At 50.5% G+C, this 24614-nt stretch overlaps 1 protein-coding gene across 1 annotated transcript in view; it reads right to left on the bottom strand.

The window, feature by feature from the left end:
- SLCO2B1 (solute carrier organic anion transporter family member 2B1) overlaps nucleotides 1-24614 on the bottom strand; it is a 61471-nt gene that overhangs the window by 18805 nt on the left and 18052 nt on the right. Inside the window, exons 3-7 of the mRNA XM_026859490.1 lie at nucleotides 16135-16272; nucleotides 15872-16034; nucleotides 14266-14493; nucleotides 13110-13208; nucleotides 10521-10651 (exon numbers count right to left, since the gene is read on the bottom strand). Of these exons, the coding sequence (XP_026715291.1) occupies nucleotides 10521-10651; nucleotides 13110-13208; nucleotides 14266-14493; nucleotides 15872-16034; nucleotides 16135-16272 (759 nt within the window). The remainder of the gene's footprint in view (nucleotides 1-10520; nucleotides 10652-13109; nucleotides 13209-14265; nucleotides 14494-15871; nucleotides 16035-16134; nucleotides 16273-24614) is intronic.

Raw genomic sequence — 24614 nt, 5'->3', positions numbered from 1 at the left:
CTGGGTTTAGCAAGCACTGTGCATGCCCAGCGTGGGTTGTGACGGGCACACGGCCTCCTGCCCATGGCTACTGCTCCAGGTCCGCGCTGTCGGGTCAAAGATGGGGCTGAAAGCATCCTCGCAGATGTCTGTGCTACAGGGATAAGAGCCGACTTTCCTCTCTTTCCCAACAGTAATGAATCACATTTAAATAAATACCGAGCTGGGCCATTACCCGGGTACAATACGTGAATAAGTGTGTTCAGCTCACGTGAATATGGAAATTCAGGAGGTGTTGCCTTTCAGGTGATGCCTTTGCATCAGGAAAGACGGATACCCTTGGGGAGATGCTTTTCTTCCCCAGAAGGTCTGTTTTGCCCCTGTTTTCAGGAACCCAAGGAGCGATGCACCTAGACCTCCACCCCCAGCAGATTTGGACACTGGTTTGGGTGGAGGGTGAGTGTTTCCCCGGGTCTCTGTGTGTACCGTAACAAGCTGCTTTGCCCCTGTTACCAGCACGGACAGTGGGCAGCAACTGGAGGAGGAAAAGATCCAGGCGAAGAGGGGGTCTGGGATGGAGGTTAAATATTTTTCACCTTCTAAGCTGAGAGGGGTTGACCCAGAGCCACCTGAAGCAGGGATGTACTGGGGATGATGGGGAACAGATGCAAACCTCTCACCTCTCCCAGCCCCTTCCCATTCTTGTCCTGCTCCTGGAAATCCCAGCTGGATTCTAGCAACTTCTATTCTCTGCAAAGCCTTTAATTTCTTTTATTCACTGCACAGCAGCAGTACAGAAGGGACGTCCTCTCCCATCCTGGTCCACATGAAGGGAACAGATCCTGCAGCTCCCTCTCCTTGTTCCCTCTCTATTCAGGGGAACAACACTTTGCAGCTGAAGGGCAGATGGGTCCAAGCCTCTCCGCTTCATCTAGCCTCAGTTGGTGCTTAGAGCTCTGCGGGACACTAACCCTGGTGCTGGCAGGACCCGTGTCACGCTGCCACTGATCAAAAGCAAATCGGTGCTGGCGGAAGAGGAGAGGTGGAACATAAAGGGCTTGGATCACCTGAGGTCCATCCCAGCCTCATTAGATGTCTCCCTGCCCAAGCGTCCAACATCCCACCAGCAAGAGGAGGCCAAGGGAGGGGAGGATTTCTTGGGTGTCCATCCCATCCCCTATTCTGCGGGCTTTTAGGGGGATGGCCGGATGGAGAGCGTTAATTAGAGGTGTTACTATATGTGTGTAATAGCAGAAATTGTTCAGTGGGGGTACGGTTTTCACCGGAAGCCACAGCATATTTTTAGTCAGGACAGAGCCAGCAGCCCTGTCCCTGACATCCCACATCAGCTCAGCAACGACGCTGTTGCAACTCTTGACACAAATTTAATATGAGTCAGACAAATGAGCTAATTCAACAGAAATTAGATGTTCTTAATTCACAGAAAGAACTGGACAGCTCTTTGGCTAAAATAATCTCTTTTTCTTTGAAACCATGACTGATTATTAAACATCAGAGAGGTCAAAAGGCGCCGTGCTGTGGATGCCACGATCCCTTTTTGAAGAGCCACTACAAGGCAAAAGTGATAAAACTCCTTTCATGGTTTTTATTGCTAGAGTTCAGGTTTTAACACATTTTTTTCAAACGCAAAGATAAAATCCAGCTTCCTTTCACTTTTCAATTAGGTTACAGGGTCTCTTCTCTCTGCTCTAAACTGTAGTGTTTTCCAAAAATACTTTCAGGCTGTTACTGACTGTGGCTTTCTCAGCAACCAGCTGTTTGTACTTTGGAGAGCTAACAGTCTTTTGGGCACTGTCTGCACACCCCCACCCCCACCCCCAAAAACAAAAAAAAAAAAAAAAAAAAAAAGCCCCCAAATCCCACGAAATTCCTCAGTCCAGGATGCCTCTGCATGAGCATGACCCTTGCAAGCGGGACATTTCTGTGCACATCTGCTGGCTTAGCACCCACCCGAGGAGCAGCTGCTGTCTGCACATGGAGTAAAGCCCTTGAGAAAGAGGAAAACTCCTCTCTCCATGCTGGCTCTGTCCCCTGATATATATTTTTTGCTGCCTGAAAGGATCAGGAAATGCATTCCTCTGGGGTGAAACAGGCACGTTCGCACACACAGGGGAAGCAAACTGTGGAAGGACCGGCACAAATCCTGCCTGCTGACGGCGGGCAGGGAGGTGAACGATGCGGGCTCTGCCATCAGAGATGCTCAAGCCCTGCTGCTGATGCCGTCCTGCCGCAGGGGACTGTGGCATTACTCAGAGCAAACGCTTTGGCAAGCCGGAGTCGGGAGGTGCAATAACACCGGCTGGTTGCTCAGCACCACCCCGGCCATCTGCCGCAGCATCATGCCAAGGAAAAACAAAAATATGGGAGCAGCATCTTGCAAAATGCCCCTCACGCTTGGATTTTCCAGGTTCCTTAAAGGACTTAAATTTCCTGGTTGCACATCCCCTGGCGAACGGGCTCTTGATGTTTTTTGCAATGGGATTTTACCTATCGCTGTCACTTCAAGCGTGGTGGGGAGAGGGAGGAGGCAAACAAGGTTTTGGGGAAGGAGAATGAAGCTCCTTCACGCTTTGCCTTAGGAAGAGCATCCCTACCCTGACCTGAACACCTCAGGTATGGCTGAGCAGGGCTGAGACCTGGACTTGCTAGGAAGGAAAGGCAAACGAAGGCAGCTTGCTCCTGCTTTCACCCTCCTGCTATTGCACCTGCAAGAAGGGCAGCCAGAGGTGCTGGTGCGGTTTTTTTTATTCAAATCCACCACTGGAAAAAGGGATAAATGACCTGCTCCATGATAGAGGGGTTTTCCTTGCTTAATCTGAGGCTTTCGCAGAGTTTTCCTCTGGCTGTGTGGAACCTGGAGCTCCCGGCTCAGTGAAAAATAAGGTCAGAGAAGCTCTTTTCATATTAAACAAACTAAATGTAAAACCTCATAGCTCGAAAAAAGATTGTTTTTCCTTCTGACAAGGTCATGCTCCTTACAAACACTTCATTATGCTTCCTCCAGCAAGTGTAGGTCCCACCAGGGGCCCTATTTCCTCAAGTGTTAAAATAACCAGCCAGCAGGCACCTTGCTCACGCGAAATGGGATGATTATTTTTAGCCGCTGTTTGCGCCTGCTTTAAAGCTCCCTGGGGAAAATCTGAAGGTAGAGACCAGCCCATTCCTGTAACACGCCAGTGGCACCACCACGCCCTGCCACTTGGCCCCGAGTTAGTCCCCAGATAATGCCCTGTCTAGACTGGGTTTGCTGGTGCTTTAGGAGCTTTAATGAGGCAGCCTCAGAGCATCGCAGCCCCAAGAGCAAAGGTTTCCAAACAAAGACTTGGATTTCCTTGCTCCTGCTCTTTAACCTTTCCCCATTAACCGATAACCCAAACTGGAGCAGGCATTTAAGAGAGTTCCCTGTCAGTTATTTTCAGCTTTTCACGTGCACTGGAAAAGCACCAGGTTGCTGCTGAATAAACATGGGAGGATTTGGATACATGCAGGCAATCTGTCCTGAGACAGAAACTGGAGAAGTTATTTTTCACTTCCCCAGCGCCGTTGCACAATGTCTCTGCCTGCACAGAAGGGTCGAGTCGCTGCCCCAGCACCATCCCACCATCCTGGACCTACGACCTCCTCTGGGACCCCTGGGGACAACTCAGACAGAGCTGTCAGCTGCTTACACCCTGAAAATACCCTCTGCGGGTTGGGAAGTCCCCAGCAACCCTAGAGAAGGACAGGAGGCTTCTTGGAGGTTCAGGCATGCTGGTGCAATCCCGCAATGGAGCCCAGAGCAGCACCAGCACCCATGGGGCATCCTCAGGGCAGGGCAGGAGGGGTCCCATCTGCATTTTAGCCCCAGGAGCTTCTCCTCATCACAAACCTTCTGCTTCAGGACTGGAGGGACAGGCGTTGCCTGGACCTTGCCAAGCAATGCCACCTCCAGCAGCAATGCTGATTCCCAAACGTTTGAGATGGGTATGTGTAGGCAAGACACAAACACATCCCTTTCAAGGTTTCTCCATGCCTGCAGGCCTCTCCTGCCACTGTGCACCAGGTGCTTTTTTAGGATGAAACAAGTCGATCCAGCCTGCACGCTGTGGTCCTAAACTTGCTGGCTCCTCACTACACAGCTTGAGGTACTGCCCAGACAGATGGGTTTGTCCTGGGAAATGGGGGGTGACAACCCCCTGCTCTGCCACGTATATCTCCTCCAGGAGGGAGCTGCACGTCCAGCTCAGCATTGCCCCCTTTCCTCAAGTGTCTGCTCCAATTGTCAGGCAGAACAATTGGAAGTAAAATCCGGAGATATTGTACAGATGACAGAGGACATGTTCCCCAGAATCCCACCAGAAAAACCCAGCAGAAGCACTTTGCTGGGCCACCACAGAGCTGTCACATTGCTGCATGCCCTGAGCACTCCCACAGCTCACGTCTCTCCAGCTCCGTGGTGAAACAGCTCCAGAAATCCACCTCCCCTGTTCCGCAAAGGATTTCACCTCCTAGCCTCTACCAGGCTCTCCATCCCAGCCCACAGGAGATGACCTTGCTCCTTCCACCTCCCCCCATCGGCAACGTCAAGGAAGAAGCATGGCTCCTTTCCACCTCATTTCTGCACTTCTCCCAGTTGAAGTGCCACACACGAAGCTTTGAGATCATAGAATGGTTTGGGTTGGGAGGGACCTCAAAGCCCCTCCAGTGCCACCCCCTGCCCTGGGCAGGGCCACCTTCCACTAGCCCAGGTTGCCCAAAGCCCCATCCAACCTGGCCTTGAACCCTTCCAGGGAGGGGGCAGCCACAGCTTCTCTGGGCAGCCTGTGCCAGGGCCTCACCCCCCTCACAGGGAACAATTTCTGCCTCAGATCTCATCTAAATCTCCCCTCTGACAGTTTAACACTGTTCCCCCTCATTCTATCCCTACCCCCTTGATCAAGAATCCCTCCCCAGCTTTCCTGTAGCCCCTTTAAGTACTGGAAGGATGAAGATGAAGGACTCAACACAAGAGACATCATCCTGCTCATCTCTTCTGGTTGGCACCCACATGTCCCCCAGATGGATGGGCTACCTTGGGTTAGAGCCTGCTGGATCAGCAACAGCTTTATTCTCCTTCCTCAACACCATCAGTGTTTAAATAAATAAAAGGAATGCAGTAGATGTAATACCTGCAGACTGGGCAAAGCAGAATATGCAGCACCAAATGAGAAATCATTAGCTAAATGTGAAACTTAGGAGAGTAAAGACGGCATGGATAAATAGAATCAAGAGAACGGAGCATCCCGGCGGGATGTACTGAGCTGCTGGGAGGTGCTGGCGGCTTCCTTAGTGGTTTGGCAAAGAAACTGTAGCTAATATTTTCAGTAACCACCTTGGCATAGTGAGAAGACATGTTGTACTTAATCTGTAGTGGAGAAGGAAGGTGGGAATTGTCCCTACAGGGTGGGCTGGGACACCATATAGGCAAAACTAGGCAACTAGAGGGCTGAAATGACAGAAACCAAACCAAACCTAGTGCAGAGGGCACAGCCATGCGCTTAGGGTTTAAAACAATTTCTGCTGCACAGCTGGAAGAGTTGGAAATGAGAGGAGGAGAATGACGAATAGCTCTGGGTCCATCTCTGCACAAGCATAGGGTGCAGCCACGGAAGGAGTAAGTATGAGGTGAGGAAGAACCGAGGATGGTGTTTCCAGAAGAGCTGGGGGAATGCAGACCCTGCTGCACCACCACTGGAGACCAGATCCAGACCAGTGCAGCACTAGGAAAACCATCTTGTGGCTGGGATGGAGAAGCTCTTTGGCAGCAAAGGACTGGTGAGCTTCCCTCACCCAGCTAAAGGAAGGTTTTCTATAACCACGCCAACAGAGCAACAATTAGGAAAAAAACATTTAATCGGGATCAGAATAACCAACCAAAGAGTAAAATGGAGACTGGCGATTAGACAAAGCTTTGCAACATGCAGAGAAGTAAGTTCTGGAAACCTCCCAACAAGGCTTAGGAGGAAAGCCCTGATGAGAGGGACTGGTATCCAGAGGGATCGCGTGACAGCGAAGCGGAGCTGCCAGGACTTGGACACGACCAGGATGTGCAGACCTGCTTCCCATAAAAACCCACCCGAGCTTCCTCATGAGGCATCTGTTTGCAGATGACATGTGCTGACATTACAGAAGAGCCTTTGTCAGGGCGAGGAGGAAGCGTCACTCACCCCTCCGTACGGCATTTGGGGGATGTTTGGTTCTACCTGACTGGGGAGCGTCACAGAGCGAAACCTGAACCGCGAGATAGCTGAGTGCACGAGACAGATCACGCAAACGAGAAATGCTGAGCAAGGGCAGTGCTCCTGTTTCTGTTTAAGGTGCTCCTGACTCCTGAGAGCACCTTCCCCCTTTTCAAGCCCTTTTCATGTCATCCCACAGAGCTGGGAAAGCCTTTAGCAGACAGAATACCTCTGCATGGGTTGGGATACAGTGACATCGCTGGCAGGTGAGAAAGCACCAGCAGAACTTTGGCTCCTCAGCAACTGGAAAATACTCAAAGGCTGTAGTTTGCCACAATCCAGGACACAACCCCAAGAAATGGTTCAGGCTCATTAATCAAACTGGAAATATTGGGAAAAAACTAGTCTTGACAGGAAACAGTTTGTCCAGTAACAGCGTCATCCACTCATCCCCTGCCTGAGCTCTTGACAACTTTACAGCTTTGCTGTGATCGTCCCTCAAATAGGATTATTCACAATACTTTGGTGATGGAAACTTACTGACAAGTATCAAAGCAGAGAAATAAAAATGTTCCAAGTCTGGACTGACTGATTTATGAAAAAAGATCAAAAGAAAGAACTCTCATTATCATTAATGTTAACATTAAGTGCACAAGTCATTCCAGGAACTTCAAAGAAAGAAGCTATCAAATAAAAGGTGCAGCTGAAATGTGGAGGTAGAATAAATAATCTAGATCTGTCTTGGCTGATGACGGGAGGCAAATAAGTCTCCAAATAGTCAGAGGGTTGTGCAGTTTTTCAGCGTTTGCTGGATGATACCCAGTGAGAAGGATGGTCCTTGGTCTGGAGAAACCACCAAGGGCCCAGATGAGTTGTACAGAGCGAGGCAAGAGAAAGAAAGGAAAATGAAGGTATTATGGGAATCAGAGAAAAGAAATAGTGCTTTCAGCAGTGAGCAGGATTGAGCCATGGGCCAGTCTTTGCTGTTGTGATCTCATTTGGTGGATTCCGCAGCGGGGAAATGTTCCCACAACTTGGTGTGGGCACGTTATAGGCCCCATCCTCTACCGAGACTTGCGTGGTCCCAGGGGTCTGCAGACAGCAAGTGCTCCAAGGACAGCTTGACCTGGGGCACCTAAAATTCCTTTTTGGCCTCCAGAAATGAAACCCACAGCTGGTGGTGCGGAAACATCTCAGCTGCTTCTGTGGACAGAGCACATTGTGCTTCTCCTATTTGCTGTGGGTAAAATATGGTGCTGGGGCTTTACAAAACGGTGGAAAAGTCCGGTGGATGCCTTCAAGTGCTTGCAGCTTGCGGATGCTCTGCTGCTGATTGCTTTTTTTCCTGCTTCAGGCAGGCAGAAACCCTGAAACTGAAGGCAGCCAAGGAAATGCCAACCATTTCTGAAGCTGCGGCTGTATTTAGACAGGGTTGACCCAAGGGTTATCACAATGGCTGTTCCCGTTGATCCGCTGGTCTGTAAAACCCTGCACTGACCCCATCCCTCCCTTCCCCTCTGCAGCGTGTTGGGGATGAGCCTTCGGGCTTCCATGGAGGTCCCACCTTGCCTCACTGCAACGCCACATCTCCCCCTCTTCATTCCAAACCAGAGCCCAGCACAAGAAGAACCACCAGCTTTGCTCTGTGCCGTGAGAGGAAACCTGGAAGCCACCCCAGAGCCACAGCACGAGCCACCGCAGCACCAGGGACCTCCCAGGAAAGGGCGGCTGTTCCACTTGGGGCAAAGGAAGGCAAAATTGGGGCCAGCGTTTTACCAGCACTGAACTTTGTGCCTGGAGACACACATTTCCCTCCTGTTGTTGCGTGTCTTACCAAGTCTACCCATCCCTTCTGCCGGGTTTTGCGATGTAGCCCTGGCTGATGTTCTTTTGGAGGGGAACCACGGCTCTAGCAAACTCAACGGCAGGAATTCAGTGACCTGAGATACTTCCTCCAGCTGAGTGGAGGTGACCTCAGTTGCTTCCTCCAGCTCAGTGGAGAAGAGAGGAGGCTGCCCTTCATGATGCAAAACCCTTACACCCTTGGCCGAACACTGATTTACTCCAAGAGCAAGCAAGAGAAAGTAATTCATATTTTTTCCTGCCATATCTACTGAAAATCACCATGATAATGCAGATTTCCTACAAAGCTTTGAGTGCTCCCATAGCAGACAGATGTTTTACCCAGAACACCATCTGACAAAGTTTCTAAAGAGACTTTTTTTTTTTTTTTTTTTTTTTTTTTTTTAAGCAGGACTCCTTGCTGTTGCTGCTGGTGTTGATACCCCCATGGGACAGGCACAAGATGGCTCGGCTGGCCCTGGCATCTCCCATCCTCAAAGGGGTGGGGTGGGTGGTAGAATCTTGCCATCACTTAGATTATTTTCCTGTAAGCAGTTTTCAAAAGATTTCTGGAGGAAATGGGGAGAAATTCAAGAAGGTCTGGGCTGGAAAGGGATAAACAGCTGCTCAGCTATGTGGGAACATTCCCCACAGGCATCAGCCAGTAGAACAGGGTGAAAACTTCCTGCTGCTTTTTCAAACCAACATCCAACCAGTCCTTCCTTAAACTCTTCAAAACCGCTCAGACTGATCAGAGTGCAGCCCTTGCAAAAAAACCCTGCAGTTGTTTTAGTTTGAAGTACATTATTTTCTCTCAAAACCTGTTTATGAAATTAAGATTCCCATCAGCCCTAATAAAGAACCTTTCTCCTGAGATGGAGAGTGCCACCCTTGCACACTGAGCAGGTTCTGCTCATATAGATCATCCACAGTGACTCTAAAGCGAACCAAGCTTCATGAGGGTAAATCAGGCACATTGCATCCAGTCTTGCCCTCATCCTACAAAGCGCTGAGCAGTTTCCACCCCATTACCTCGCAGGACCGCAGCACCTTTGCAAACCTCACGGCATATATAACCCAGGAGTTTATTATATCCCCAGAAGTGCAACTGGTACAACAGGTCATGTTTTTGCAGGCAGGTGAAACCCAAATCTCCCTCAGAATCCCTCATTCCTGTGGAAATTCAGGCAGCGGCAGGAGAAATGAAGAATTATTCTGCACCAGACAGTGCGTGGACTTGTTTAGACAAGAATGTTTCGACGCTGCCCCAAGGTAAAAGACGTGTGAAAGAAATACCCAGGCTAGAGCACAGCCAAGACATGGAGACGAGCTCAATTTCACCTCATAAGGGCGTCCCAGCGACTTCAATAACATTCAAAACCATAGCATGCTGCCTCCTCTAAAAGAATAATTTGTTTTGTATTATCCCTCATGACACGCCAGTTGCCAGAAAACAGGGACTCAAAGCCAGAGAAGCGCTTGGGAAGCTCACAAGCTGTTTCACATCCTGGCATGAGCACTGACGCGCTCAGAAGGGCTCCAGAAAAGTGAAATAACCCTGGTAGCAAGCGCAGAGCAAAGTATTGTCCCACCAACGGGCTCCAGCAAGAGCCAGGGACAAGCATCCCCTGAGCAAACTGCAGGCAGAGAGACATTGGTTTGGATCGCAATAACAGGTTCAGGCTGCTAAAGGTTTTTCCCTGCCACTTATCTCTGGATGAGCTGGGAAGTTTAGGGGCTGGAAAGTGTCTCAAATCCATCTGGCCAGCAAAGAGGTCACAGTGAGAAGAGGTGGTGGGTGAAGCTGGGTGCTGGAGCAGCAGCTAACCCCGAGTCCCTTGGACTGTGCGTGATGAAAAGGGGCTTCTGCGGTGGAAATGAGACAAACCACCCCCCAGTCTCAGTGTTTCAAACACTCCCAGGGTCCAACCCCCTTCTAAGGGAAGGCTCCTGATGTGTTATTCATATTTGCTATGCCCTAGGACTGATTTCCTCAAGCACACGCGGCTCCTCCTGAAGGGAAACAACAGGTTTTGGCCCAAACAAGATGCAGCAGAAGGAGCAGGACCATCGCTTCCCTGGGGAAGGCAAGGAGTCCCACCTCCAGGTGAGCCCGGAGGGTGGCTGTGAGAACCACACAGAGCGTGCCTGCTGCTACATGTCCCCATGCAGAGGAACCAACACACGGGCGCTACTTCAGTGCCCCACCGAGGAAATGATCACATCCATTAAGGTGCTGGCACCACGCTGGGTCTCACTAAGCACCTGCTCAGCACGCAGGAGCCTCTGACATGGGAGGTGAGAGCAAACCCCAGCTCGCACCTGATTTGGGGATGCAGCTCTAAACTGCACGACCACTTCCATCCTCGTGTTTCCCACGGATGCAGCAAGTAATGCCGGCAGGGAGGGAGGAACACGCATATAAATATGCGAGGCATTCATGTGCGCTGCCAAAAGGGCCACCTGCAGCACCTCTCCTACCTCTTTCGGCATTTCCCGTGGGAAGAAGAAATAAGGCACCGCAGACACGGCCACGAGACTGGCTGCGACCAGGAAACCAAGCCACCAGGCCCCAACCCACCGCGGGTCTTTGTTCGTGAGCTGGACTTCATCTGCAACACAAATGGAGAAAGGGGCATTAAATCAAACGTGAATGGAGGGACCTCAGCGCACCAAAGGGATGGGGGTGGGTGGCCCCCCAAGTATCAGCCAGCTCCAAACTGGTGGCTCCCAACCCGGGGGCCATCAGTTCCAGAGTCTGAGCAGTATCTGCACCTGGCTCATCCCACAGTGCTAAATCATTTCATTTTGAATTATCACCAGGGTGTCTAAAAACCCACTCAGCCCTTTGGATGGAGACAACTGGGACAGGGATGTCCTAGAGCTGGAAAGGAGGAAAGCATCCCCATCACAGCTTTTGAAGGGAAGGGGTACCCGTGTGGTGAAAAGGTTCGGAAATTCTCAAGGGGATTAAGTCATGATGTCTGTCAATACAGGAGGGAAAATCCTTTCTTATGATTAAAATGGAGTTAACTACAGTTAACTTTCAGCATCCAAGAGAACTGGTTTAGTAGTTTTTTTTTTACAGTCTGGCTACCCACACAAGGACCCCCTGTTCACAGCACCCCGGAGCTGTGCCCACCAGTCTGGTCCATCAGCCAGCGCCTGGTTTGCAGTTCGACACACAGGAGCCAATCTTCAGAGTTGCTTTAATGAGGATTATATCCCATCCTCCTGCCTTTCTTCCTTCGGTTCACCCAACCTCCTCTCCTGTCATCCTCAGAGCACTCAGCCAAAGACAACATTTTCTGTGGGGAGGGTGCTTGGCATAAATAAAACGGGATATGCAGCAGCCAGAATGCAAATTCACAACAGGGTGAGTCTGAACCAAGAAATATTTCTACAGAAAAATGGGATACCTGTGGTTAGATAGTATTCATGGGCGATCCCAGGAAATGAGTCCTCTCAGAAACCTTTTCCTCAACTGTGAGCTTTAGCAGAAGTGAGCTGCTCTCACTGGGCTGGGGGCGGGGTGGGCAATTAAAACTGCAATCAGTTTACTGGATTTTGGTGCGGTGGATACTGCCACATCTAATCTCCCATCTCTGGACGTAACAAGTGATAGGTCAAAGAAATTTGATAATCTCCTGCATGCACGATGCTTTTAGCAAATTGGAATTTTAAATCCCTTCCTGAATAAACACCTTTTTTTTTTTTTTCCTAGGAAAACGTGAGGTTAAATTAGATTTAGCATTAAGCAGCCACAGCTCGTTAGATGTTCGTGGTAGGCTGAAGATATCTTTAGGCTGAATATAGCTCTAAAACTGGGTGTTCTCCAGTTCGGGCTACCCGAGCATGTTTCTCATTCAACATCCACCTGCAGAAGATGGCTCAGAAGAACTGAACGTTGGGGAGTGGGCAGAGGGCAGAACCTAATCCCATTTCTTCATCCTTCAGGGCTGAGGCAAGACTGCAGACACCTCGCCGAGGTTCACCCACTGAGGAAGATGGATGGCTGCAGCAATAAGCTTGGTCTTCGCTTGACAGGAGGCAGCAGCGTCAAGACTAGAGCGTGCTCTTGAGCTGCAAATATCATAAATGTATAGAGTGACAAAGTCCGGGTGAAAAAACCTCCGGTGAAGGCAGTGAGCAGGAACGAGACAGAGGCTCTGGGACGGAGCCAAAGCTAATGCCTCCGTAGCGTCGACACCCACTGCTCGTCCCACTCCAGAGCTGACGCTGTCTGCTCACCATCAAAGGATCCATCGTCCTTTCCTCACGTGAGGATAATGCTGAGCGGCATCATGTGTGTCTGCTCTGTTAATAACCAGGAAGAACCCTCCTGTTTTCCAGGCCAAGATTCAAGAGCAGCCAAAAAGGAGATGACTACAAATGCTTTAATGTGCTATTGCCTCAGGAAGAGACATTTGAAAAGGAAATTCCTTTCTTCTTCCTTTCTTGCCTTATCCAGCATTTCTCTTTCTTTGTTTTTAACCTTCCTCCCATCCTACCATCCCTCTGCTTCTTCATGTCTCAGGGTCCTGGTACTTTTCTCTTATTTCTCCCCTCCATCTTTCAAGTTTCTCTTTGGGTTTTGCTTATCCTCCACATCCCAAATCCTCCCTGGTGCTGGCTGATGGCAAAATGCTGCTGCTGCTGGCATATGGCAGAAAATTCACAGAAGAATTTAAATCAGGTTTGCTCTAAAAGCATAACGCAGCTGGGCATCTCTGTAACCAGACCTGGCAGCAGCCCAGGAGCGAGGGAACCCCAGGTCTGAAGGATGATTAAAATACAGGATTCCAGCAGCCACGGGGCCAGGTTTAACCCTGCAGATGTGTGTGTGACACTGAGTTCAGTGGGAAAGACACACTTACTGAGGCCATCCATCTGAGCACTAAGGAGACCATCCCAAAACATCCCCAGGGGGTGGAAGTGATTTAACAGAGGGAGAAGACAAAGGGAACCAGCCCCTGCCCCACCGGTTGCACCTTCGGGGTTGGGCTGGCTCAGAAAATGGAGTGCAGGGCGAAGGGTGCAGGTTGGCTCTCCGAGGGCGTGTTCACTCACCTCCAGTGACTTTGTCAACGTCGACATAAAAACGCAGCATGGTGGAGCCCAGCATGAAGCCCACCCCCGGCCCGATGACGGTCACGGAGAACAGGATTCCTGCAGAGGGGAGAGAGCAGAGGGGGGGCTCAGCCCTGCGCAAAGGGACCCCAGGGGGCAGGGGGGCCCTTGAGGCAGGACCACGCTCTGCTTCCCTGGAAGCTTTCTTACCTCACATCTCACAAAGGATAACAACCCCACGCTTCCCAGGCTCCCTTCTCAGGAAAACTTTTGCAAGACTCAAGTCTTTCCTGCCACTTTTCTACAGCCTCCTAGAAATTATGAAATACACCCAGGAACAAGATGTAACCCTTGGCAGAAGATATCCCGGGTTGTTGGTTTTTTTTTTTTTTTTACAAGGTTAAGGAGATAAAAGTTACCAGCAAACTCTCCTATGTGAATTACTGACAAAAAAATCAAAACGCATGTAGGGTTCAACCCCTGTCTTACAGGTGATCCTATTTCAGAGGTTTGGAGCATCTACCAGAGCAAAATTTAATGCAGTGCTTCCAGTTTGTTGACAGTTATGACCTATTCTTGAGCCACCTTTGCTGTCCCATTCAGTTTGGAAGGCTGTCACAGATAACAGCTGGGAAAGGTCGACAGAGACCATCTTGTCCATCCTGGGACATCCCTTTTAGGCACGTACCCAAGCTGTTCTCCAGCACCCCCTCCGCTGAAGGATACTTTCCCACTTCTCAGATGGCTGCTCCTGCTTTTTTAGCTTCCTATAATTTTCCCTATATCTAAACTAACCTTCATTGCTGCATCCTAAGCCCAGAGCTACCTCCTGTGAACAGAGAGATCAGATTATTCCTCTATCCTTGTGGAAGCTTTTTTGAAGGAGGACTCGATTATTATGTCCCTCTCCAGTTTATCACTCTTGGGTCAAAAACCCCAACATCACCCCAAAATCATCTTTTCCAGCACTCCTGGACCATCTGCAGTTTATCCAAGCTTGAAGCAAATAAACTATTTTTGCAGAAACCCTCCTAGCACTGGGTAGAGTAGAAGAGCTATAGCAAGCTCTGCTCTCATTCATGCAAATTAGTACTGTCTGGCCTCGTTATCAACCTAATTGTGGTTTCTCCTCTTCCCACAGCAGCCCAAGCCTTACCCAAATAGAGGGGGGAGTTCCTCTCGCTGGCAAAGTCATCGATGTAGGAGATCCCAAAGGGCTGGATGGGGACACCACCGATGCCCAGCAGCGCCTGGGCAATGAACATGACGAGGAGAACCTCGTGGTTCTCCCTGGCAGCATGGGGGGTGCAGCTGGCATTGCTGAGGTTCCCCCAGGACCCCAGCACCCCGGGCTGGCACAGGTCGGTGGTGTTGCTGAACACGCCTGCAATAACAAGGAGAGCGGGTCTGAGGAGCTCAGTCTGGAGAACAAACTTCTCTAAGATAGCAGCAAGCACACAGATATGCACTCAGTAGATGTCAGGTGAAAGAAAATGCAAAGTTCAGAGCTACTCTGCAGGTGTCCACAGCGAGATGGATGTGCACGCCACAAAAAGCCACCTCCATGGAAAAAGCCGAGCTGAGAACGCTTCCAGGACCTCTGATCGATCGTGCAATAAAGGTAAGTGAGTAAACTGCAGCTTTTGTGAAGAGCTACCCAGGAAATGAAAACTCATTTTCCCCAGAAATAAATTACAAAGCTGCCTAAGTGAAAGTGCTGATTCTAGCATGCTCATCTTCCGGAAAACACCGGGGTAGGGGGTAGGGGTGTTTATATCAGGATTTCCACAGTTATGCCCCAAATCATATGGAACTCCAAGTGCTCAATGCAGGGCCACCTGCACCAGCCCTCCTGAAACGCATGGCTAATTGTTTCCAAGCTGTTGTTAGCACCTGACCCCTCTTTGCATCCATGAATTATTCACCTATTAAGTCTTCCTTTGGTGGCTGCAGCTGTGTGAACCAGCTGCGCTCTCTCTGATGAGCCAGAGAAAAGCTGTTTTAGCTGAAAGACTTGCTGGAGTTCATGGCAGTGTTTGGGAAGGTAATGAGAGTGGTTTTCTCCTTTCTTTTCTCATCCCTTCACCTTCTTTCAGGGAGAAAAATACCAAATCCACCCTGACCTGCTCCTCCATGAGTGATTTACAGCTGCACGTTTCTCACAAGAGGTTGATTTTCTGGTGGGGTCTAAAAACTCAAAGCATCCCCTCAAAGGTAGCTCAGCTAGACAGGGGAAGGGAGATGAGATGCCCCACAAGGATGAGGAGTTAGGTGTGAAACCAGCGCTCCCTCACTGCAGACAACAGCATTTCACTCCCAAAGCTGCCCCATCAGGTTGAGTCAAGCTCATTCCTGTACCTCCTTTCCTTCCTGTAAAGGGCTTCAGTGTTTATGAGGCCTTATCTTATCTAAATTGTGAAAATAAGGGAGCAGTTCATGGGCATGGGGACAACTTGGCTCAACACACAGAGGCTGAGAGCCTTGCTGCCCAGTGTTTGTCTGCTGCATGGATGTGCAGAAGACAATGGCAGAGGCACAGCCTGTGTTTTGGTGGGGTTCATGTGCTGTCCTGTGGTTCCAGCTGTCCCCTGGCTCTGCTTCCCACCATCAGCCATTGTCTCTTGGGACTGAGATGATTTCATCCTTGTAAAATTAAAATTCCTAGAGGGCAAACCTACAGCTTCCAACTTCAAACCCCTCGAGGAAAAGTCATTTCCTTTATCTGTCCCAAAAGGTATAAAATAAGTTCCTAGAGTACCTACTGGCAATGGACCGGTCGTACTCGTAGGGTCCAGTTATGAAGTGGGGGAGAGACATGAGGAATGCGGCCAAGGAGACGAGGATGGCACCACAGCCGATGAAACGGGGTCTGTGCACTCGGCTCCCAAAGTAACTTATGAAGACGATCAGCAGCGTGTTCCCAACCTGCAGCAGGACACACGGACCAAGAGGTCTCATGAGGGAACGACAGGAGGGGGGAGAGAGCGTTCACAGGGCAGACTAGGAGAAGCAAGCTGGTTTTTACCTCATTGAAGGAAGCGAGCAGCCCTGATGTCTGGCTGGAGAGGCCGTATCGTCGCTCGATGGTTGAGATGGAGCTCTTCAGATAGCCAGAGACCAGGAGCTGGGAAAGCTGCAGGAACCCGTGGCAGAAAACAAAGAACTGCCAACGAAAAAAGACAGCATCCAGCATGATTACTGTGTGCTGCAACATAACAAACGGCATGTCCTACACAAAGGCACAATTATTGAACATGAACCTTTGACCGTGAGCCTTTGAAATATTACCCCTGCTTCGGCCATCGGTGGTCATCTGAAATCAGGTCAATTAAATAGTCCTCTGCCAAAAATGACAATAGGGTTAGAATTTGCAAGGAGAGTGTCTTTTTCTTCAGCTGAAAGTGGCTTTGGACAAACAGATCATTTCAGTTGGGACGCTGCTTGCTTGCGTTGGCCTCAGCCCCAGGACCCAGCAGCAGAAGTGGAAGGTTGCACAACCTTCTCACTTCCATCTGGCCCGAGGCAGGCAGCCATCCCCAGTGCTGGCAGGAGCTCTTCTGGGATGGGAACCAGCCCTTACGAACACAGCAACAAACAGCTTCTTCAGAGAGAGAGTCAGGGGACGGTCAGGGAGAATAATTCAGACTTTCTGATTTCTCTTCCTTCTTGCGAAGCTGAGGATGTAAAGGACACGTCTCCTTTGGGAAAATGTGATGGTTCTTTTCTACTCCCAGAAGGAAACCTTGTCAAAGACTATCATCTCCCAGAAAATGCACAGATGAACGTGTGGCTCCAGCTGCCCCATTGAGAGCAGCATCCCTCCTCCTGCTCCTCACACAGGAGATTTGCAAGCATCTGTTTTGCCAGTTATCAGGCCTGGCATAAAGGACACGGCCAGCATCAAGATGAACCAATAACCAAATTGTATTTGACACAGAAGGGTCAGTACATGGGTGAGTGCTGGGGATACAAAAAAGTCAGTCAGATAATACATAATCGACATCAATCCCAACAATCCCAACGACACCGCACAACCAACAATGGGTGGAATAAACAGTGAAATGCAATTTCCCATAGAAGGGAGAAGAAACAACCAGGTCAACAAGCCAAACACATCAGACCAAGGAAGCCACACACTGAATCTCTACACAGCCCGCATTTACAAAAGCCAGACCTGACTGGAGCCCAGTCCCAGGGAGGCGGGAGGTCCTTCCCCAACAGGGAACTCTGCACAGGGCATCCCCCTCACACACAGACACTGCCCCTCCTGCCAGGGGTCCCAGCTGTTATCCCTCCGTGGACACCTGACCTTGGGTTACTCACTGCAGACACCTGGGGCTCCTTTACCCAATGGCTCTGTCTGCCAGGCCGCCGCACCCTGGAGGGAAGCCTGAAGGGAAACTCACCCCCCTTTGGGAAGGGCTGGGGGAATCACCCAGATGTCAACCTTAACTTGGGGCTTGGGGTTGAAACCCCGGCATTTCAGTGTCAACGGAACTGCCCTAGGAGGGATGGAGACCACCTCCCCTTCATCCACAGGTCTGCAAAGCACCCAGCAAAGGAAAGTTGCTGGCAAGCAATCTCCTGCCCTGCTGCCACATGGCTCTCCACAGGCATCCTTCCAGTCCCCAAATGAGTTAAAATAAACTAACCAACCCAGACTGCCCCATGCCCTAAGGAGAGGGACCACTCATTTCACTCTAAGACAGGCTGACTATCCCTGGATCCTTGCGGAGCTGCTGCCCTCAGCCTTGGATGCTGCCCAAAGCCACGAGGTGCTGCTTTTGGTAGATGTTTTCCCAGTCACTGGCCAGAGCAGGGCATTTCCCTGGCTCTGCGTGTTTTGCAGCCAGCTCCCCACAGGCAGGACTCTCGCCTGGAGGAGCTGCTCAGCCTGGCCTGGATTTCTGCTGTGTCTCATTCTGACCCGGGGCTGAATTGGGGTCACAGCCAAGCTGGACCGCTCTGTAAGCAGAGAGACTCTTTACAGCCCAAAAAGGGAAAAAGAGGATGGTCAAGCCCCCTCAGCTCCCTGGGAACTGGAGCGCCAGGGTGTGGATACCACCTCTCAAAGTGACGTGTTGGCATCAGGCAAAGCAGGATGGAGTCCAGGACCTTCCTCCTTCCAGTCACCACTGAGGGGTGCAACCATGTTTGCACTAGGAAAAAGCCACCCAGCCAAAGGAAAACTTTCCCAGAGTCAACTTTGCTAAACCTCTTACATTCCTGCACGACATGTTGGCTACATCCAGGCGCTGTTCTCTGCCTGCATGAGGTCAGATGGAAATTGTTGAAGACAGATTCATGTTTTTTTTTCCCAGGCATCCATAGCATGCAGCCCAAGGGGTCTGCAAACCCAGGACCTTCATGGCACGTTGGTTTTACATCAGCTCAGCAGCTGCCCACCACCACCCCTCATCCCCTTCAGCCCAGGAGGTCAAAATGGGTTGGAAATCTGCTCTGTTATTCCACTCTATCTGGGCAGACTAAAGCACAGAAAGGACAAATGGCCCTGCAAAGGACTTGCAGTGGTTTGGTGTCAGCAGCAGGCAGGGACCCCAGTTCTCCTGGCTCCAGGGGCTGTTTGCCATCAGATCTCAGTGCAGCTGGTGATCTGCCAGGAAAAGAAGGAACAGACTCATGGACTTCAGATCTGCTGGGGAGATACATGACCCTGTTTGTCTTTGGCTGCACACATGATGCTGCCTTGTGGCCTGCAGCAAAAATCACTTGTTTATATTCCTGTATCCGATCAAGACATCTGGCTGCCTAACCTGTATGGTCTGGAAAGATGCTCTTCACGCCTGGAAGGAGAGACCATATACTGACACCAGCATGACCCTCAACCCTTGTAAACAGGGGGAGAGATTTTACTGAGGACCAACTGCTGCAGACCATAAGCTCAGCTCTGCTTGAGAGCCCCAGGGCATCTCCAAGTTGCCAGAGGTCATACGGACATGCACACCAACATGCCCTTCTCCTGTTCCAGGAGATCTCAGCAGGACTAACCCTACAGTCAAAGCCTCCTTTCATCTAAATCCTTCCCTGCCAGCAGAGTCTGCTTCTTCATACTCCCAGCAAAAAGAGGGAGAAGCAGCAGACAAGAAAGAAAGAAGGCAACACACTAAAATCAAATTATCCCTGCTTATCAGCTCCCAGGAAACAAACCTCCCAGCCTAGAGCATCGCTTTCCACCCTCTCAAAGTACAGGCTGGGAATCCTGTCCATGTGACAAGCCTGACACAGGCTTGGAAGAGGGGTGTGACACTGTTTTGCTGATGAAGGCTGCCAATTAAACTGGGACCCCAGAGTGAAAAGAGTAGGCGCATTTTACTAGTGATAACCAAATAATGTAACAGAGTAAAACATGCAGTAAGAAAAGGCAGAATAATGCACCTAAAGCAACAAATAGGAAAATGCAGGGTAAAGCATCAAATCATCACTACCTGAGAGAGAGCGAGCGGTGATTCAGAAGAATCCATCACCACCTGCACCCGTTTCCAGCATCCAGCCCCGCAGTCCCTGGGCAGCCCCGGGTGCCGCGAGGGTTTGCAGAGCCTGTCCCGGCAAGGGGGGGGTCCTACGGGGTGCGTCCACCCCTAGCTGAGGCCTCCAGAGTCGCTGTGAGCGGGCCCGGCCTTATACACCAGAGATGGGTGAGCCAGCACAGCCGGCACCTTTGTTTTGAGCAGGAAATTTCTGGTTCCATTCTCCTGTTGGATTCCACCCAAAGCCTGGCCAGGGCCCGGCGGGGGAAACCAAGGCAGTTTCTAACAAGGGCAGATACTTGGGTTCTCAGCCCTGAGCAAGGCTGAACAAGGGACGCCGGACATGTTCTCTCCTCACTCCTGATTCTATTCCGCCCGAGCTGCACCCTTCCCTAGCCAGCTCACACACTGTGGTAAGGATTACAGACTGTCAGCAGCTTCGGCTTGGGGCTGCCGCTCAGGCTGCAGTGGTTCAATGCTTCAGCACTTTTTCCACCAGCACAGGGGGGTTGTTGTACCTCAGTACAATACCCGCTAGCACAAGGGTTATCACTTATAAAATATACAGGATTCATCTCTCGGGCAACTCCAGCTTAGGCCTGCTGTCCAACCTTAGCACTTCAGGCACCAAGAGCCACCATTCAGGTCTCCTCCATTCCAGTGTGTGGCTCCAAGCCCAGTTTTGGTCGAGCCCCAAAGGTTGAGTCTATACTTATTGATGAAACAGGCTGGGGGCCATTCTCTGCTGCCAAGGCCAGTGGGAAGGGGAGAGCCTGCATCCATCCCCCCAAACCCTCTCAGCCTTCAAAATAGGGCAGTTTCACCCAAAAGACCTGCCGGGAATGGTCCCCAGTCCTCAGCTCCCCAGTTTTTCAGGAAAGTAGTAGCTGGTCCAGGGCCAGGTCATGGGGTAGGTGGTAATTCAGAGGTACAGCCAGATGAGCTGGAATGCTGAGGTCTGCTCGGGGTCTCAGCATGCAAAATGGCCCCCCCATCCTTGGAGGAACCAATCTGGGGACCGGTGTCAATTAAACTGTCAATTAAGCCTAGCCGTGCTCCCCCAGCCTGTGCCGGGGTGAAGGTGCAGGGCAGGCTCGGGGAAGTGCCCAGGGACACCACCACGCCCATCATAAAAGGGTTTGGGTTTTCTCCCAGAAAGTATTTAGGATCCATTTTCCTACACTGGAAGAAGGATCCGGGCCTCTCAGCAGCCCACAATCACCACCCATGTCCCCCGCAGACTGCTTGGGTTTGGGGGATGCACTCCATGCCACAGCCTTGGAGGGCAGGACTTCAGGGGATGAACATCCAGAGCTGGAGTGCTGAGAGCTCCTTCGCTGAAATTGGCAGTGCCTTTTTTTAGGCTTATCTTTCCCTTTTCTGGAGGAGAAAAGCAGTACTGCAGGTCCTGGGGAACACGGAGAAGAGCCAAACCTGGATCAGTGCACGGTTCTGAGGAGCTCGTTGAGGACATCCTGAGGGGATTAAGGAAACTGGAGGCAGAGGACGGGAGCCTGAGTAAGGCGGGGTGCTGGTGGGGTTAGAGACAGCCCAGAAGAACCCTCAGGTAGGCACCGAGTCCCACTGAGGGAGTGAGGGCGGTGAAAGAGCTGCAAAGGCATCTGGCCACAGCAAACAGGATGAACCCAAAGGAAGGAAATCCCCAGAGGCTGCCCAGCAGAGCTTCCTAAGATCAAGCTGTCGATAACAGTTTTAATTAAACATTTCAATCTCTTTTCTTCAATGCATGCCTTTTAAAAAAATTAGTTCAAACAACCAGATGCATTAGAGGGGTCAACATCTAACATTTCTGCACTTTGTGTGTTGAAAGAGCCTTGGTCTTTGCTCTTTAAAAAAAAAAAAAAAACCAAACCTGGATACCCAGATAGTAACTGCACCAGCTGCTGCACAACAGTTTTTCAACACAAGTCAGAACCCCAGAGCAAGCAGGGGAACATTTAGAAACTCACAACTGAGATGGAAATGGTTGAGAAGGAAGGAAAAAACAGGAATGTGAAGCCCATTGCCTGCATTTTCTCCAGCTTCTGCAGTGATTCTAAGTCAACTGGTTCGGGGAAAATGTCACCGAAAAACTCGACTTTTTGCAGGATCTGCCAGACTTTCAGTGCTTCCCTTTTCTCCACGATGGTGATTCACTTTCCTAAGGTAGCAAAGTGGGAGGTCTCGCAATTAAAGCTCTGCAAGGCCAAGTTTACTTCTTGCTCCTCAGGGGGACATTGTGGGCAACCACCCTAACCACGGGGCATTCTTAAGCTGGGGAATATTTTAATGAGTGAGAAGTAGAGAGCTGGTAATTACTAGTGTGCGATTTCCAGTTGTAGCTGTGATGATGGTGGCGGGTGGTCAAGCCCCAGCAGTGTGTCTATCAGGGGGCTCCTCTGGAACCTCCTGTGGCATTTAGTGCAGGGCTTGACTTTGTGCAGACTCAGAAGCCACCCTTCACCTTTCTCAGCTAGATCTGGGGGACAGCCCATGCCACAGGGCACGCAGATCCTCTGCATCCTCTCTGTGCCATCTAGTTTCTTTTCCCAAGGACTTGAGGCTGGAGTCCCTCCACGCCTGGACTTGGGACTGGTGGGATCGGCCAACCTGGGTCTGATGGGCTACCCCAGCAGCAGGAGAAGATCAGAAGGTGGCCTGGGCCTGCAGACACCACCCTTTTCCCAAGATCTGGGCCCTGACAGCAGGACCTACCCACAGAAAGACAGGAGCAGCCCCAGAGCTGGGTGGTCCTAGAAGGAAGCCCAGCTGTCTGGCACCTCTCTCCCATTATGGGCCAAGCCACGCTCACATCCTTTCCCCTCTACAGCAGTAGAATTAAAACAACTCGGAGAATCCAACCGAGCACTTGCGTAGGCTGAGGAGGAAGGAAGGGAGAGGTTTTTTAACGGATTTTTTTTTTTTTAAATAAACATCCGTGAAGCATTATCAGAAGAACCTGCTCAGGCTCTGTGTGGGGATAACATCAAACATCGCACTAGACCAGGGCCAGGGGGTCCTTGGTACTGATGTGCCCCTGCCAAAACCAACCCCCCTGCAGCGCCAGGGCACAGAGCAACCTTCCTCCTTCAGAGGTGTGCCACCGCCGCTTCCTACCGCCAGCGAGGCACGGACAGTGTCCAAGGTACCTTCCCAGTGCCCCAGAGGGAAGAGCAGCCTCCCCGCCAGGCCCTCGGTGAGGTGCCCTCACCCACAGGCAGCCACGTCCCAACTCAATGTCTACACCCTCTGCAACCAGCACTGGGATCAGAGCGTCTCCGCTCTGTGACAAGTTGGAAGAGGAGTTTCCCTGCACTCGCACGCTTTCAGAGGAGCATGCTCTCATGACTTTTCTGCCTTTTTTCTGTATTTTTGAATGTATTTTTGCAGGCTTTGCTCTCCTAAGCCTTACATCGTCTCAGGGAGGTGTTGCTGCTCCCACTCCACACGTGTAAGAGAACACAGATGTACTCAGTTCTAAGAAGCCAATCAATTGCAGAACTGGGGACTAAACACCAACATCTCCTCTCTAGGTGGTCTGGATAAAAACTTCTTACAAAGCTTCTGTTTGTTTCTAGTGTTGATCATGCAGTTTGGCAACAAATCCTCCATGTAAGGGCACTGAGAGCTGCACACAAAGTCTTGCCCCCGTTGCCACAGGGAAGTCCCTATTACACTGTTTCCATGGGTTTGGGAGACTTTTGTGGTTATTTTAAGAAAAGGTTTTGTGCCTTAGCACGTGATAAAATCCCATGCGCTGGGCTGAGCTTACAGAGAGGAGAAAATTAGTCTGGGAGGAATCCGCTTGTTCTAGTTTAATTGAAACCAGTTGCGTGTAAGCGAACACAAGTCCCTGCCACTGCACAGATCCTGTTGTAATAAAGGCATGGGGTAGGAACAGCTCTAGTTTGTTCTTGAACTACAGCACAGAGCAGAAAGTATCAAGGGCTGGAGCTCCCACAGAGGGTCAATGTCCTCAGCCAGCTCCTCGATGGCTTTAGGAAGAGGGAACGTGCACGCCATCCCTTGAGGAGGGGTGTTGGAGTCTGCAAATGAACCTGGAAGCCACCTCTGGGGCATGAAGGTCATCAGGCACATCCTCGAGGTGCAGGATGGCAACCAGTAAGATCTAGCAGGGATGGGAAGCACGTGTCCTTGGCATTCCCCTGGGGCCGTTCACCTTCCCACACGTGTCCCTGCCAGGAGGGGTTTCACCCACCTCTTCAACAGCACAATGCCTGACAACATGTGCACCTCAAATAACCCAGCAGGGACCCCTTGACCAACCACAGTCTTCAGATGTCCAACTGGCCTTTCAGATCTTCCAGATATCCCAGTTTTATTGGACAAAATCTCTATATTGACTACAACGCACTACGCTTTACTCCCTGGCGAGTCATCGCTCTCAGTCTGATTCCTCTTCATCTGCGGGTGAACTCGTGCCGTAACACACATAATCTTTCAGACAAAAATGTCTCCATCACAGGATCCCAAACTTCTCCTCCACGTCTTTGCAAAACCCTGCAGGGAGGCAGCTCTTCGGCAAGACCGCTCTTCCCGAACTTGTGTGTCCAGCATGGGATGCTTAATGCTCCTTGAAACCAAGACGAGATGCTGGACTTCAAGGGACGCAGCAGCAAAGATGATTTAATCTGCTCTGAGGGACTGCAGGAATTCATGCCAGGTATCAATAAAGGCTCAGGGACCTCAGCCCCAGGAGCATTCCCCAGAGGATGACTTTGAGTTATGCCTCTCAGCTGCATTTTGACACGTGGCAATTAGTTTTCATGATGCAGTCTCTCTGGATATATATATATATATAAAAAAATTGCAGCGCTGTGATTTTTGGTCCTTCAGCCACTTCAAACACATAAACCACATTGTGCAATAGCGTTGCGTTTCTGCAAGAATCATTCAAACCCTGGTCTTGAAGTTATGTTTTTGGAGGGAAGTCATTTAGAAACTGGACAGGGTGACCTAACTTCTTAAAAAAAAAAAAAAAAAGAAAAAAAAAAAA

This window comes from Athene cunicularia (assembly GCF_003259725.1).
Source record: "Athene cunicularia isolate RWA chromosome 1 unlocalized genomic scaffold, athCun1 chr1_part1, whole genome shotgun sequence".
NCBI lineage: Eukaryota > Metazoa > Chordata > Aves > Strigiformes > Strigidae > Athene > Athene cunicularia.
Note: the sequence above shows the minus strand (reverse complement) of the source record. Positions and strands in the feature narration are given on the sequence as shown.